This window comes from Myzus persicae, unplaced genomic scaffold (assembly GCF_001856785.1).
Source record: "Myzus persicae strain clone G006 unplaced genomic scaffold, MPER_G0061.0, whole genome shotgun sequence".
NCBI classification, from domain to species: Eukaryota; Metazoa; Arthropoda; class Insecta; order Hemiptera; family Aphididae; genus Myzus; species Myzus persicae.
In genome coordinates this window covers 156,402-175,189 of record NW_019104433.1, presented here as the reverse complement: position 1 = coordinate 175,189, position 18,788 = coordinate 156,402, and the positions used below count along the sequence as shown (strand labels likewise).

General features: G+C 27.5%; 1 protein-coding gene across 1 annotated transcript in view; it reads left to right on the top strand.

The window, feature by feature from the left end:
• The window catches only part of LOC111042133, a 46,486-nt gene extending 43,207 nt beyond the window's left edge, over positions 1–3,279 (top strand). Inside the window, exons 39-40 of the mRNA XM_022326653.1 lie at positions 1,171–1,212; positions 2,868–3,279. Of these exons, the coding sequence (XP_022182345.1) occupies positions 1,171–1,212; positions 2,868–2,956 (131 nt within the window). The 3' untranslated portion in view covers positions 2,957–3,279. The remainder of the gene's footprint in view (positions 1–1,170; positions 1,213–2,867) is intronic.
• The last annotated feature ends 15,509 nt before the right edge of the window (positions 3,280–18,788 follow it).

Genomic DNA, 18,788 nt, shown 5'->3' with positions numbered 1-18,788 from the left:
TCCGCTGCGACGCAGCCGGTCGCGGTTCGATCCTCGGCTACCGGGCGGCATTTTTCTCCGGACAAGTCGCGGTGACCGGAGAACAAGTGCTGCCATCCCCCACCCCCGGGGCATGGCAGAAACCTACGGGTGCCCCATTCGAAATTCTGCCAAAAACAAACACACACGTGTTCCCCCCTACCGTCCCAAAATATACAATACAAACCTACAATACAAATCCTACTACAGCTAATGGCCTCAGTTGCCGAAGCTTAAGATCAATAAAAAAAAAAAAGATAACAAATTTTGAGTTTTTGTTGTACCTTTTACTTATAGAGTGCCCTGTGGTGATACAATTTTTTTATTTCAAATAAAAACACTTATTTTTTAATGTAAATTAATTAATGGATAATTTTTTTGAAAATGCCGATGTATTTAAATTGAAAATGGTTTGACGGTATTTAACTCGGATACCAGTATTGCAGTAGGTATTCAAATTGCAATCGGTTCCGGTATAGAACGGTTTACCGTAATGGTATAGTATCAGTACATATCGTAATTCCCTAATCATACCATAATACCAAAAAACCGGAATCTGGAATATCGGAAAACCGTAATAGAATATTACCAAAAAACAATTATACAGAATTACCGGCTTATACCATTATACCGCCAATTGGTTCGGTAGTATTGCGTATGGCTATGAAACACACCAAAAAACATTGATTTTTATACATAAAACATTGGTCGATATTATGTAACATTTAAAAAAAATATTAACTTCGGTATCGAATGGGACGTCGGTACTTCAGTATTACAGTATGCTGTTAAAGCGGTGTTTGAGCAATAACCGGTATACCGGTTAACTGTTTTACCAATATATGATGGTTAACCGATGAAATTGTCAAGTGTCAACTAAACCTATTATCCTTAGCATACCAAGTTGAATAACTCAAAAACGACTGGTTCGAAGTTTTGAATTTGATACATTGGAAGGAGTGGACATAATATAACGGTCAAATGAAGGTTACGTGAATCTGAAATGTGACTTTGGGTAACGAACTCACGAATCACAGACGACTAGACATTATATTGAGTGTCCGATACGTGAATTTAATGTACCTACTATGAAATATAGGTATTCACCTGCAGTTAATATTATACCGTTAATTATACTTTTCAATTTTTCAGCTTCACATAAAAGTTATCTATTCATGAAAGAAAAACTATCAAGTTAGTTATTGTATATTTATTTATTTTATGCCTTATATATTATGTTTTCGGCAATTAGAAAAACGGCATTGGCCACAATGCTCATTTCAATAGTCGAAGTGAGAAAAGTCTATATTGCCTATTTTCTCCAGAAATTAAGTACAATGACCAAATAAAGGTGGGCGAAGTAGATAAAATATTAAAATTAGTAAAACTAAATTGTATTATACAAAGTAGTATAATATGCTTTAATTAAGCAAAATAAATTTAAAATATTATTATACTATACACAAAACATTATTTTTTTATTTATTTTTTATAAGGCCAACAATTGTGAATTTAAAAGTTATTAATGTGAGCTGAGCTTATAATATTAAATTTGGTTAAAAATTCCACTATGAAATGATTTTATCTGTACATTTTATTGACCATTCAAAATGTTTATAGAAGATTTTATATAGCAGCGTCAGCGATGTAGTGTAATAATAGTTATAGAAACTTATTATTACAGTTATTGTAATTGTTATTGTAATCGAATTATTCCAAAATATCAATTCATGGATTTTGAGTGATGTTTAAATTGTTTGTATAATGTTTAGTTAGATAGTTCACAACTTCCGGTATTTTTCAATTTCTGAAACTATTATAATAATATAAAACTGGCCTGAAACGTGCCAAGAATGTTTTGGTTTTTTCTTAAAATATTAATTTAATTCAATTTAAATTTACCATAGGATTTTAGGCAAGAGTATAGCTTGCGTGGGAATTTCCTTACTATTTCCAAGCATTGTAGAAAATATTGAAGATTTTAATTGTGAACAACATTCAAATGATAACATTTCCCATAACTATCTGACGAGGATGTGTAATAGAATATGATACCAGGACACCCTCAACCATATCAATTGTACTCAAATAACTTCGATATTATCTCAAATGATTAAGTATGGTGTGAGAAGGCTCAGGAATACCAATTCTACCAGTTAGATGTACTCCCATGGAAATCTTCACATAATTATTTTTTATTTTTTCCACCCCTTGTTTGTCACAATCTCCAATTCAAGGTTCTTCATTTTAGGGTATCATGGTCCACCTTTTCTTTGATTTCTTAAAATAGTATAAAACAGCGGTTCTCAAACTTTTTTTTTCGCTTACCAGTACATAAGTATATTATCAATCAGTCACGTACCTACCACAGATGGTTAAAAATAGAAAGATACAAACTTTACACTGTAGAATGTTGCGTGGTTTTGAATTTATAATATACTAATGACGCACTTTAGTTTTTTTTACTCAACCATTTCTTCTATAAATTATAATATTATATTATGCAGCTCTTTTGTGTGTTTTAGCACACATGTCCATCAATTTTCCAATGCCATGATTTAATTATATTCACGTGTATCTATACGATTTTCTTTAACAATTTCAAATGGGTAACTATTCGTTAGTTTTCCTCTATATCTTGCTACTGTCCCGTTCATCCACCTCCAACATCACATTTCTGACATCTAGTATTTTCTCATAATTTACTAACATTATATTATATCCGATATCGGTGTACATGCCTATTATATTTTTGAAAATGTTTTCACGAATCCAATTAATAAAACAAATTAGATAAAAGGAAAAAGCAACAAGCAAATACTAATATTAAATTTATTTTTTTTTTACAGACGAAAGGTCAAGAAGCCCACTGGATTTTTGTAAAGTCACTGCTTATGAGAATTATATCACCAAAAAAGAAACCAAACCAGAGGAATAAAAACGAAACTTTATACGTATGGCCATATATGTATAAATTTGAATGTATAACTTATATTTTAATGTATCTCTCACGTGATGAACTTCTCTATCAAGAGAATATTATTACAATTGAATTTTATTTTCATAAAATATGTATGTCAATCTCATAAGTGTACTTTAATATTATGCACCTTATTGTTCAGTATGCAACATAAAATAGATTGTACGGATAAAAGAATTATGTTTAGGTTAAAAAAAAAATGTGTACATCGTACCTATTAAACTATAGATAATCTTAAAAATAAAAATCAAGGGCCAAAAATATTTGTACGGCTGCACCTATTTGGCTTAGTTTCTTAATCGTCTGATGATGTTTTTGTATGAAAGAACATTTTAGGAATATCCATCGGAAAAGTAAGAAATCTGGATGAATGTGAAGTACAACAGTGACTCCATCTGTTCAGTAAAAAAAAAAAAATAATAAACTGTGTTTAAAAAAAAAAAAGCACCACGGCCCAAACTATTAGTTATAATCATATAAATAATGGATAACACGTTTGCGCTAAAAAACATACAATGAATCGCAGTATTTCATTATATGAGTATCAAAATCAAATTTGGGACAGTTCATTATTTATTAGCTATACATTTTAAAGTTTATATAAGCAGAGTATTGTGGACGAACTTTTAGCGGGGTATCTCTCCACTCCACGCACCTATACTTAAAATAGTTCCTTATAACTCATCCAAAGTCATTTATACTCATCCAAATTTCAATTTTTATGAAAGTGTCGAAAGTGTCGAAGTACTCCAAACATATTATGTTTTTGAATAAAAAATAAAAATTGCATTTTGTCGTTAAACTTTTTCGAATGATTATAGTTACTGTAATAAATAGAAAAAATATTTTTTAGATAAATTTGGTTTTTTAAAGACTTAAAATGATATAAATAAAAATGTTTTCAAAAACATCTATAGTAGGTACCTAAATTGTTAAATCCTTTCATTAAATGGATTACCTAGTATAATATAACATGCCTAGGTAATATAAATGGATGTTGACCAGCACCGAAATGACTCGCTGTACCATATTATTATTCGTTATTAATATATTTTTTACCAACGGTAGCTACATAACAAATGTAGGTAGGTACGAGAGTCAAATATTTTAATACATAAACAAACACTGTGTTCAAGCCACCGAAATTATACTATGCCTAATAATAATGAAACCTCTTACAGTATTAAATTATTTCAATACGCCAATGTGTTTGACATAATGTAGGGCACTTTGTCTGAAAGCAAATCCTAAGACTCTGCCGCGGATACCCACTATGAATTGAATCTATTGTTTTGTACTTATGTGAAGTACCTATGGTACCCAAGAGCTTTTTTGCTTTTTGCTTTTTAAAAATCAATTCCATAATAATAATATATAGGTATTGTACATAATACAATAGTAATAATTGATGAGACCATAAAATCGTTATCATATTACCATAGTTGACAGGTATAAGATCAAAAAATACGTCACATCATATTTATTTTCACTGGACTTAATAATTATTTAGTATCTATTGGGAATACTGGGATATCGCTAATAGAAGTAAAAGAAATAAAGTCATCACAGTGATAGGCAAAGTACAACACACTTAAATAATATATCAATTGCATATGGGTAGGTACTACAAGAAACACTGGTGGTGCTTCTCATTAAACAACTATTAGATAACTTTGATCTACCTTTTATCACGATTTATGACGAGTATTTTCTTGTATGGTTTTTATAGTGTCAAAAATATCAACTATTGGTAGAAACAAAAAAAAATTGAAATTGCTCTTCATCTTCTAACGAGCACTAACAAAGAACTTAATATGAGAGGGACATCCGTATCCCATGTTTCTGATAGTACACAAAACTAGTTTTTTTTTGAAAATAGGTCAAGCGCATTTTCATCTCACATGTCTTGATTTAGCAGAATGAATTTAATGTAGGTAACTTCATATATTTAAGTTACAAAATGATATCTCGTTTGAAAATCACTCAAATTATTTTTCGCATTTATATAATAATAATATTATTACAACAATGATTCTACGATATAGTGGGAGGTATCTATTATAATACGCATATACGTCTCTTCCTGGGAATTCTCATTTAACTCTTGCGACAATGACGATGTCCTTTTCACGACAGCCGCCAGAGTGGAAATGAACTATAATATATAATATTATATGGTAACAATCAACGGTGCGCTTTCTCCAGATAATAAATTTGTGCGTGTGTGCGTGTGAAACTACGACTCGATCCTATTGTTCGTCGCTTCATTGTTTATTGATTTTATATAAATTATTATATTGTCTCCTTTGATTCACCGGCTGGTTCGATTCGTTGAACATTTTAACAGTTGATATACATAACAATATAACGCAATACGGAACAATGATAACATTACATTGTCCGACAAAGAGATGGAAAAGCTTTTTATGTTGATGATAACAATTAAAAACTGATAGCAATACTATTATAATATGCGTTGTCTAAGATAGGACCGACAAACAGTTTGCCGATCAAAAATAATAGCCGTGAAAAAGATTGTTGCTGAGTATTATATTTTAATATTTTATAATAGATTTGAAAGAAATAAAAAATGTAAGAACTACAAATTCAATAATACGAAAAAATAATATTACAGAGGACAATACGAACGCAGAGGCTGAAGTGCACTGAATATCGAACACTCCGCCGCACTCGACCTGTAATTTCGTTCACCTTGATACGATCCTGCAGCTTTTTATTTATATTATATATTATACGTTTGAAAGCAACGGGATAAATCATCGTATTCGAAAAACCATTAGGTTTATAGGAGTTTAAAAAATAGTTGAAGTGCTCGTAAAAATAATTTATTAAATGAATTGAATATGAATTGTTAATACTCGAGTGGCCTTGTATGGAAATTGGAAGACTTCATAAACCAATAAATCTTATAGGTGGAAATAAAAAATCACAAAAAAACAATTTCATAGGGAAATAATATTATATAATAACCTTATAGCAATGTTGACCTGCTGCATAGCCATTGAAGAAATATATTATATTGCTTTTTTTACTCGCAATATAACAAACATATGATGTCTGCAATAGCTAAAACTTAAAATAGAAGTTCAAACTTTTTTCTACAATATAGGTAATGTGTCACATAATTATTTTTAAAAATTATTAGACAAAATTTTAATTTTACATCACTCAAAAATTAACAAAAATTGGAAACACTCCCTAACTGGATTCTCTGATTGAAAATTGGTGATTCGTTACTGAGGGAAACCTATATAGCCACCCTATAGAGGTTAAAAAAATGGATAATCTCGAGACAAACACCCTTCGGGTCTCAAAGAATCTATTTATATAGCTTTTATTGAAAACAACCCAGTTACTAGTTTTTGAGCCTATAAAGGACAAACAAATAATGAAAAATGTTCAGTTTTTATTTATACTTAAATTACTATAATATATCACTATAGTACTCAGAGATAATGTAGCTTTCTATAAGTGAAACAATTTTTTTTAAACTGGTTTGGAGGTAGTTATATACAGAGATTACACCATACATACAAACAAATGTTACTTCTTCGGATAAGTATAAGTAAGTATTGATAAGTTTATAATACAAGATAATAATAATATGTAAATAATGAAAATCATTTTAATTTGTTTACTTTAGTGTATAATTTGAATTGTTAAATTTCGACATGGCTACGACTAATATGGTTTAAAGTCAGTACCTATATTGTATATCACTCAAAAAATGTCCATATGGTATATAAATTAATGTCCATGAACAACTCTACACATTTATCAACGTAGGTATATCTACGAAAATGTATACGCGCTTGCACAAAGTATCGATTTAGTGTCCGCGAGTGATTTTATTAAAATAAAAGTGCCTCACATTGCGCGAGTACCTGTATACTGTGGCAGGCACCTATAAAGGAGAGTATAAAAAATATATGAAAAGAGGCAGACGGGGACAGGCATGAGCACAAAACTTGCCCTCTTTAAGCGTTAAATATTTACGACGAATACAACTGTTACACGTTAAATGATCTCGGCGATATTGCAATATATCGTCGTATATTAATATTTAATAGAACATGAACCTAACGCACCCGCCTACCGCACCTACCCACCGCTATTATATAATACACCTATATATGTGTGGTTGAAGTTAAGGTTATGATTTTGCGGCGTTTTGTTTGGAACGACGACAGCAGAATATTATTTACCGCCGCGGTTATCCGATTAAAACCCATTTTCTCTCAGCCGTATATGTTGTCTAGCGCCATAAGTGGGTTAAGTATTGTGGGTGAGGTGGAAGAGAGGAGTTCTCGATGGCTGAGACCGCCGTGCAGTGGTGTTCTCGCGGCTTCGACGCCATTACGTGTTAGAATAATTACAACCTTTTTCATTTTATTTATTTATGAAATTAAAAATTAGGTGTAAGTACAGCGTCGTGTTTTATGTCTCTCCTCAGTTTTTACTGAAACGAAAGACCTCATGATTTCCTACATCTGTATTATTATTGTTATTTATTTATTGGCGGAAAAAACTCCATAAACAAAATGATCTCTATACGTATAATGTATCTACCTATAGTTAGTTATTTAGAAAATAACAATATATAAACTAGTATAAATTTTATGAAAATTTATTTCCCATAAATATAGCAAAATAAACATCATATGGTACATGATTGTGTAATCGTAATTATAACTACCAACTGCGATTGACTTCCACAGTGTTTCCTACTTTCTTCAGTATAATTGCAAGAGATGATCATAAAAAAGTATTAGAAACAATATTAATTAAAAGCTGTCTTGATGCTTAATATATTAAGAATTAATTCGAAAATAAAATCTCCCAACAAAATATAAGGGTGATCTATAGATATATTTAATAATTCTTGTAAAAATAAATGATAAACTTAATTTTTTCTTTTATTTTAAGGTTTTCAATTGAAATATAACAATATACCAAAATTCTGTTGAGTTCAACATTACATTTTGATAGATAATAAAGGAGAAAATTATTTTGAACTCTTTCGAGATTTTGAGTTACTTTAGTAATATGCTATTTATTATAATAATAGTATCTATAGTTTGAATATTATCACAAAAACATACGAACTTCAAATAAGTGGAAATGTTGTAAAATGTCATTATATAATTAGCCATGTAATTGAGCATTGAATTTATTAATATTACTTAATCAGGACTATAACCTAATAACATAACCATTATCGTGTCTGTTGGCCTTTTTAATTTTGGCCTCATGTAGCTTATAAGCGATGGTGGTACATCGTAAATCACGTTTAAAATGTTTAAATTATAATTTAATCTACCTATTAAGTGAGTAAAAATATACATAATTTTAATGTAATTGTATTTTATAAATTACAATATACATTGTTAAAGATCAAACTATATAATATAAATTATGTTTTTAAAAATTATAAAAAATTATTTTACTCATTCTTAAAATATAATATTTCTGATTGTCAATTATGTTATACTGATATTATATATGTGATACTCTAGTTTTTTTATTATTAAAATAAATTTAAAATCGATAAAATTTGCTCATCTAGTAAATAGGATAGGTATTAGGAAAATTATTACAAATATTGGTGGATTAGATTTATCCGTTCAGTAAAAATCATCTCTATTTTTATTTTATTATTGTAATATGCTCATATCTTTGCAAAGATTTGACCAATAACATTCAACAATGATTGCTGATATTTCAGTTATTGTTACAATTTTCAAAATGTTAGTTATAATTAATTCCTTAAATAGGTACCAAAAGTACACTATCCATTAGGCTGTAATACAGTACTAATGCAATATTTCAACATTTTAATTTAGTTAAATTAATTTTGAGAAAATTATTCAATAAACGAATAAATAAATAAACGCATTCAATTAGTCAGAACCAATAACAAACAACCGACTAACCAGGTTAGAAAATATGTTTAAAAACAAACCAGTCTCCAACTCGAATGCAGCATTTTAGTGTATACCAATTAAAATAATTGAATAATTATTCGTTACGAATAATGATTAAGTTTATAATGAAAACACAATAATTATTTATTTAAATTGCTTAAACAACATTGTTACATAAAATTCAATTTAATCATTCTCTTGTAGGAAAAAACGTATCTCATGAAATATATATATATATTTTATACATTTTGTTTTTAATATCATTTTCGAATTCCATAAGTTTACCAGTAAGTAGGTATATACTATGCGGAATGTTACGATTATAACATTTCTGAGCAGACCACCACAATAAGTATATCTACTAAAATGTTTGACCTTGGTATTTACGTTATACATGAGTTTATTATATTTAGTATTTAATCTAGGTTACGTTAGATTAATGTCTAATGTCTAGAAGTAATTGTTATTTTCTATTTAATAAACTTGACTTTAGATTAGTTTAAATCTTTATTAGTTGCACACCACTTTAACATGTCTGAAATAGATTCCATTTAATTCAAATCACGTACTGTGAGTGAACTTATATATTATATTATTAACATTGATTAAATAAACTATTTTATGTATTATATTATATACATAAAATATTATTATATTATATTTTTTATAATCAATTATTATATTATTATGTACTATTTCAAATACTGTGTAACTTTCTATTAATGTCTATGATCAATGAATATTACTTTCAAATCACACTTCATTCTCAAAAAACATAATTTACACAAAATAAATTTTTAAGTTATTGTTGTATAACATTTAAATTAATACTGTAGCTCTATTTTCAACAAAAAAAACAACAATCCAACTTAATTCAAGTAATATTGCCTTTACTGTAATATTTTATAACACTTGTTACATTTTTGTAAGTATTTAATGAATTTGTATTGGTCAATGACAAAAATAAATTCCACCAAGCAAAGGACAGGTTAGGGTACTAAATCTTTTAATATTTCTCTTTCTGTTTCGTAGTTTTTTGTTAACCAAACGCATGACAAAAACTATAAGTAATAATATATTTTTACATTTTTGAAATGTTTTGTATCATTAGTGATTATTTTAAAAGTTTTTAAACGGGGAAATCTAATGAATATAGAACATAAATACTATAGGCAGGCCTGTTCATAAGTCAGGAGGTATTAAAATCCAATTATTTATTTCATGTACTTAAATATTTAAGTGTATTTTAATTTTTTAACTATTGGTAGAATCTAAATAAAATGATCGAAGATTTAAAAAAATATTAGTCATAATAATATGAAAAAAAAAATGTATGTAAAACTTATCCAAGTAAATAGATATGAATAATATTTTCTTAATTTAACTTGATGAATTTCCAGGAATTTAAACCGAACATCACAATACCTCGCTATATTCAATGTATTTCCCAGGGGCCTGCAAACTTTAAATAAGATACGGCCATGGTAAAACAAATTATATATTATACTCATTATAATAAATAATAATATAGATATAATATTACATAGTAATCACAATAATATTATTGTGATATTTAAATCTCTGTAAGCTAGGTACACAGAAATGTACCTATATTGCCTATACATTGCTCCGTCTTACATAATAATATTATAATAATATGTTTGTTGTTATGTATTTCGCATTTGGCTTAAGTGAACTGATAAATATAAACCAATTATTTTTTTACATTTATTTTAATAGTTGTGGTTGAATTGATAGTATTGATTTGACCACCACAATGTTTTGGAATATTAAACACTACCAGGATACTATATTTCTTTTAAATCGAATTCAATGTATTACGTCATAATAATATAAAATACTGAAATTTGCAGGTGCGTAACAAATAACAATATAAAAAATTAGATATTTGACATGAATTTCATATGAGTATTTTTTTTTTTTTTTGGTTAGGTTGGATTTCAAAGTCATCGTTTCACAAATATAAACGTTTATTAGTAGCTCCATTCGATAAAACAATTCTGAGCAAGGTTTATTTATATTTACCACCTATTCCTATCAATAATGACCTTCGTGGAGTTGAAACGTGTTGCTAAAAATGTATTCTCTGACGTTATTCCTCTGCGTTTCAAGTTTATCTGGGGAACTACGGAGAACTTTGAAAATTACCTTTCTAGGATAAGTACCTACCGCCCGTGTTCAATTTCCAATCTATAGAGCTACAGCGTTTTACGACCACGAAAAGTGTTTTCCAAAAAATAACTCGTAAAAGATAATAATAAAAAGCACACATCATTGCAAAAGTAATTCCAATACATTACTCTCTTCACTCAGAATTTAAAATGAAATGATTGAGAATTGCTCATGCAGACTCGTAAAACGAATATGTAAGAGGTATCAACTCAGAAATATAACATATTCGATAAATTATGTAACATGCATTAAATAAATCACATTAACCCAGATCAATTGATTTTTTTTATTAAGTATTGAATATTATTTTTGTTAAAAGTAAAAAACATGATAAAACTATTAGGTATGTGTGTAATAATGAGTTTTTTTTTTTTAATTTAAATGTTCTTAGAGCATTTTTGAAAAATTAATCGGTGAATGGTAGCATTTACCCACTTTGTTTTTGAAATAAATATATCCATATAATTTATTTCATATCTAACGATGTATATTATAATGTGATTATAACACTCGTTCACTATACATATTTATGACTCGTTTGATTTTGCTTTATAGTACCTAAATATATAATATTTGTACGGATATTCAAATGTTTTCAAGTATCAAAAATATGGAGAAAATGAACAAATACGTAGGTTTATTTTATGATCAGTGCTCAACCCGAAGATTGTACGATATCGAGACCACAGAAAAGTATATTAAATATTTTACTTACTTGAGCAGTTTTGTACAAACAAGTTTGCACTCATACTTGGCTCTAAAAGTCAAAATAAAATAGGTGATACCCAATTATTAGGTATAATTATACCTAATTTTAGCACATAATATAAATTATAGATAAGAATTGATAACAATGTTAACAATTTAATTTATATTTTTAATTTATGGATTTCAAGAATTATTGAACTATTTATAATATAAACGTTTTTTGAAAGGGGAGATCGGTGCTAAAACCTAATAATTAAAAATGAAAACCTAGGTTGTATATTATTAAATTAAATTATATATTTGTTTGTTAAAATAATTTTCTTTTGATTGAAAATGATAACTATAAGTTATTAAGACAAATAACTGAACTGATATTTACATTGATTAATAATGTGTTCAAAAAAAAAAATTATTTAAAGAAATAATAAATTACTATTTATATTTTATACAAGATGTACAACTACCATGGCCAATAAAATATACAATGTGGCTTGGTGAAGCGCAGTCAGGTCTCAGGTGAGTCACTCTGTGGCAACGCTCTGAGCGTACTTACTGGTCACCGTTGCTAGATTTCGGATGGGTGACCACCCTGGTTTGTAGCAACACATCTGTGCCACACATACAAACGTGTTCCCTACAACCGTTCTCTCTACAAAGTATCAGGCTAATTACCTTAGTAGTTTAAGCCTTAATTTAAATTTAAAAAATATATATAAGTAATTATGTGACCTGGATTTCAATTTTTAATTATAAGTAAAAATAATATAACTGTTCTGTTACCGATAAATCAGCTTTTACTTTCACGATTTGAACATACTTATCCTAGATCTTATAAAAAGTTTTTAGTAAAAACCCATATACAATTATGCTTTCAAACTTTTACTGATTACCTAATATACCTTAATACCTATTAATTCTTAGCATTAACTTGTAAAACTTAGCTTTACCCATAGTAATCGAGCTTCGTTGATAACATAGTATGAATCAATGTGTACGATAGGCCCCACCCGATTTCAAATTGTTATTGCACGGAACTTAAATCGAGACAGTGACGGATGACCAAGAGATTTTCGTAATCTATAGTATTGTGAGCGTCTATAATATATTAAATACACCAACTGACAAGCGGTCTTACATTTTATAAAAAATATGGAGCAGATAAATATGCAGACTTCCAATGGTTTATACGACTTATTTACTTCGATATAACTTACTTTGTTTTGATAAAACGCCCCGTATCTGTGTTGATGAAAAGCGTAGTAGAAAAAAAAAGCTGTTTCAACAACTTGACAAAAAAGCTGTCGAAAGAATAAACATAAAATATGCGAACTGGTAAAGTGTAATACATGGCATTATACAATTTGTAATGAGTAATATATTTCGGGACCTCCCCTGGGACTGTTTTCGGAACTTAAACTGAAGAAAAAAAAAATAATCAAACGGACTTTTGTGTATTTTGTTTAATCAGTCTTGGAACTTTTTCCGACACTTTTCTCTCTAGAATTATTTAAATACCAAGAATTATTTTTAATATTAATTCATATTTTGATTAATTAAAAAAAATTATTCAGTTTAAATAGCTCGACGTTGATTAATATTATAACTATCATGCGTAAGATTTCAGAGTAAAATTAATTAAGTAATAACTATATTTTGTACTTATTTATTTCTAAATAATTTGAAATAAATTACGTTATACTTCACTCACATCTGTCCCTACTTCTTGTGAACTCTTAATGTATTAAATGTATAAACAATATTGTAATCATGGTTATATCTTATATCACGTATATATTTGGTTACCATTGATAATTTATGGACTTCTAGAAAATAACAAATTCCAACATGAACTTGAAGTAGCTATTTGGCTATGGAATGTGAACTGTTACGACAAAATATGATTGCGATTGATCTTTTGCTTCGTCGTTATAGTACAAAAAAAATATATTTGTCGTCACATTCTTTATTGGGTTTTCCTCTACTCAATCTTCTTATAGCAATACGTTTACAGCCACTAGTTTTGAAATTGTCGAAGGAAATGTGGTGTACAGTTGTTGTTTTAGGACACTTTTATCTTTATCGAGGGACTCAACACTCACTGAAACTAAACAATAAACGTAAAAAAAAATCAAAACAAGTATGGAATCTTTCTACTTTGGCACTGTAGGATTTTGATCTCAATGTCGACGGGTACAACCAACCCGATAGTAACAATTTACCTTTTTGGGAGATCGAATGGCGATTGAAGAAATAATCATTATTAAAAAATAACGCAATTATTGTGAGGCTAAAATAGGTATATGCTCCAAAGATGTTAAATTTATAACGGTACAGTTTTGAAAATAAATATCAAATTAAATATTTTTTTCTCTACTCAGCAAAAATATTAGCAATATTGTCAATATTTCAAGGGTAAAATTATTAATTAAATTTTATTTCACTCAATAATTAGTTCCATCATAAAGCTATAATTAAACATCATCGTTAAAAAGTAATTATTCAATGAAATAAAATGTAATTTAAGACTTGTATGTAATAAATATAATGAAATGGTTATTTACCTACCTCAGCTCTGTGCACGAATAATCAAAAATACAAATTTTCCTAAGAATAAAGGTAGTAATTTGTTTATTATATTTGTTTATATTCTGTATTTTATTGATGTTTGTTAAGGTAGATTTTAAATTAAAAGAAGCCATTTTTTATGGATACCTACCTGCCATATAGCACCTGCAGTTGATATTGAACACATTTTGTCAGTCAAAGCACAAGTTGTTATCATTACATGTATATTGGTGGGATAGAACTCAAATAATACAAAATGGTCTGCTGAAAGTTTTTTTATGATGTTATATTTGCCCTTCTATTATATACTTATTATATTTGGATAACACAGGATTGCGTAGTATTTACGTATTTTGTGTGGATAGTGCTTGAATTAAGAGGGGATGATGGAGAACAGGGTCTCTCTTCTAAAAAAAAAAAAAAATATTTAAGTGGTTCTTATCATATCTTAGTCAATTTTTACATTTCAAATTTAAATATCCAGGTACGCACATTTTGTTCACTTTTTCATCAAAATTCAAGCGCTGCATATACATTGGTGATTTATGTTTTTGTACCTTAACAACTGTAAAGTTGAAAGCAATGTTTCATAATTTATTTTATACCGACACGACGAATCGAAATAATATATTATCCATCAGTCGTCGTGAAAATGGTTGAAGATTTCCGAAAAATAGACGCGAGTACCTACTATAGCTAGGCTAGGCTAGGCTTCATATACTTACCCAGATGGGTCGGACCGCATCATTAATTTTGGGAGCATTCGAGTTGCATATTTGTGCAAACGTAATTGCTCTATTAGGTATATGAGTACGAAAAACCTTAACAACAGTTGCATATTATACAACGACGTTAATTTATTGTGAAGAGTATTACATACACAACACTGATGAACCATTATTGCAGCAGGCACCTGTTTGCTGCGGGAACAGTAGTTGACAATTGATATAATTATAACATAGAAAATACTATACATTATTTACAACGATTGACCTTAGAACGCGACAAAATGAAATAAAAACAGCAAAAGATAATATTGTAATTTTTTTTTTATTATATGGATATACATTATTATAATGATTTTACAAAACAAAACAAAAAAAAATAAAAATAAAAACAAAAACAAAACCATAATAAATTGACCCAATCGAAATATCGGGGCAAGTTACCGGGAAAAGCAAGTTGGACACTTTGTGTTATACATGATATATAATATTTATATATTATTAAAATGAAATAATAAAGACAGACAAATCTTTTCTTAAACATTACAATGAAATCATCATAATTTTTTTTTTAAAGAACAATTTGAATTTATGGTATTTGGGTAAAAAAAAGTTGTTTTAATCTTTTATAATGGATTTGTCCAACATCACTACATTTAAAAAATACGTAGTATACAAAAAAAAATATATATTAGAAAAACGTACAAAATTCATAAAAAATAGGAGTGATGAAAAAAAATGCACACAAATAATATATTTAGCATAGGCTAGTTTTTTTTTTAGCATTTTATCTAAACTAGGTATACTACAAAAGAATATTTTATCATTTATTTTCCATCTCTATTATAGTAAATAATTAGGTAATTACGTTTATTATAATTTTTTTTTTTTTAATTATAAAGTTAACAAAAAGCAAAATTATTGAACTCAAGTCTCACTTTCCCTTCCAGCTGGCAATATGATATTATATTTTGTGTCTTTGAAATTAAAATATGCGTTTTATATTGCATAAAACAAAAAAAAAAAATCAATAAATTAAATAAATTAATAAAACAAACAAAAAACGCTAAATAAAAGTTATGTAGAAAAAAAATATAATATGATGTATGAATAAAATAATAAATAAAAATCCCAGGTAAATAAAAAAACCAACTAATAGAATAAAAACCAAAAACAATATAACATTTTTTTATTTTTTTTATTTTTAACAAGATGTAAGTTACTTTTTTATTTTTCTGGACAAGAGATCATTACGATCGACATTGTTTAAAAATGTGTTACAAAATTAATTAGACCATAAAGAAAAAAAAAATTAAACAAACCAAACATATTATAGGTATCTGTTGTTACAATCATTCTTATTGATCATATCACAGTCCTGCCTATTTAAATATAAAAGAAAAAAGAAAATAACAAATTTCTGAATGCATGTGTGTATTTGGATTATACAGAAATAAAATATCAGTTCAAAAAAACACAATAATTATTAGCTTATAGATCCTACAACAACAGCAAAATGGTAATCGTCGTTTATAACAAATAGTGGTAAAATATTAGTTAAACAAATAATACAATAAATTTTACTAAAGTTTGTCAAACAGTTTATAAAATAAATAACATAAATGGTTATTATTATATTTGATGTTTTGAAAAAAAAACAGTAATAGTAATAATACTAATAATAATAATTCGACAACAAAAACTAAAAATAAATTCAAAAAATAATAATTATTCCATTGCAATATATTATGATTGACGGTGAATTAAAAGTGGGATAACCTATGTTTTAAGACTTTGTGACCGTTTAGTTAAATATGTGTTTGGCTTGTAGCGAATAACCTATTGAATAGAATATTTGTATGGAAGAAAATATTGAGCCACAGGAAATAAAAAAAAAAATGTGTAGATATAAATTTTAATTATTATTATTATTATTATTATTATTATTATTATTATCATCATTCGAACTGTAAGAGGAACGAGAATGATAAACCCTAGGATTATTGATCAATTAAAAAAATTATGGGAAAAACAAAACAACTTATTTACACAGAGAAGTAATTGCACTATTAAGAAATAAAAAACGAAATATATTAAGTGGTAACCGACCCTTACAGAAAACCGGACAAGTTATAGTAATTATTATAAATGTATATGAAAAAAAAAAAGAAAAGAAAAATAAATATAGCCATTTTCATCTCAAAAAAGAGTAAAAGAAAAGAAAAACGAGTCAACAATTCAATTAAACGAGCATTATGCAGTTAAAAAATAAAAGATGTACAAAATACTGTATCACAGCCAAATACATGTATGTCAGAATGGCCAGCGAAATAAAAACAAGTAATTACATAATATTAAAATTTGTAATAAAATTATAAAAGATTGTTTTATTTTTCAAGAAAAATTAAAATTATTTCCCTACCGCAAAAACCACACAAGCCAAAACACTAAATGACAAACAGACATTATTATATATAAACACCGATGAACACTTAAAGTAATGCTTTCTTTTTACTTAGCATTTAATAGACAAAAAAGTTTTAAAAAAAATACAACTATTTATTTATTTTTGTTATCTCAAAATAACTAAGTCTAATTTTGAATAATATTTGTAATTTTAATTTTAATAATATATAAAATATCAGTTGTCAGCTTAAAAAGTAAAATTATTATTTTAAAAGTGGAAAATCTTTTTTGAAAATGTGTACTGTTAAAATTGTTTAATTGTTATAGTAATGAGCAATAGAAAAGAAAAAAAAGTATCTACTTTTAATATTTGTATTATTAAATATGGCTCCTGTGCTTAGGAACATAATGGGCTAATGATAATTTGACTAGAAACTAGTAAAATCTGACTGCCAAAATATTTTAAAAATTATTTTTTTTGGTTTTTTCTTTTTTTTACATATTATCAATAACCTAATGTATATAATGAAAAAATTCGCTATAAATATTTTATATATTTTAGGTGCGATTAAAAAACTTATCGATTCATGATAAAAATTACACTAAATTTTTCCCCCAAAAAAATGAAAACACAACAATTTGCCTAAACCATAATTATTTTGTTTTTTTTTTATGTACATAGTGAAATTTATCATTACTCTCTAAATCAAGTGCAAGAAAACGCAGTATCATCTATTATTATAGTATAAATCACCATTCTTAAAAATGTATTATTATTTTATTATTTATTATGTTTTTTTTATTTTTATTGAAAAATGTATAGTATATATTTTAACTTAAGTACAATGTATTTAAATTGCTTGTTTTTTGATTTTATCTTCTCAGCTTAACGTTACCAAATCGAATGACAATGAAAACTGAGGTACGAGAGAAAGGAAAAGGAGGGCCAAATAATTGTTAGTATTTTAATATTGCTGTATAATGTATATATCGTTTGCATCGGCAGCACCATGATGTAAAATGTTAAAGTGGAGAATGTCCTTGAATGTTTATATAAATTAATTGATGGCTTATCATCAATTACTGATATGATTTGATTATCGGAAACTCGATACTAACGTGACGTACAAATAATGAATAGCAGGAGGCAATTATGTGCAAATGATACGCGTTATCATTTAGGACACAACTGGAAATAATTCAGTATCGACCAAAGGACTTAAACGACATTCAATTCAATAATGTTTA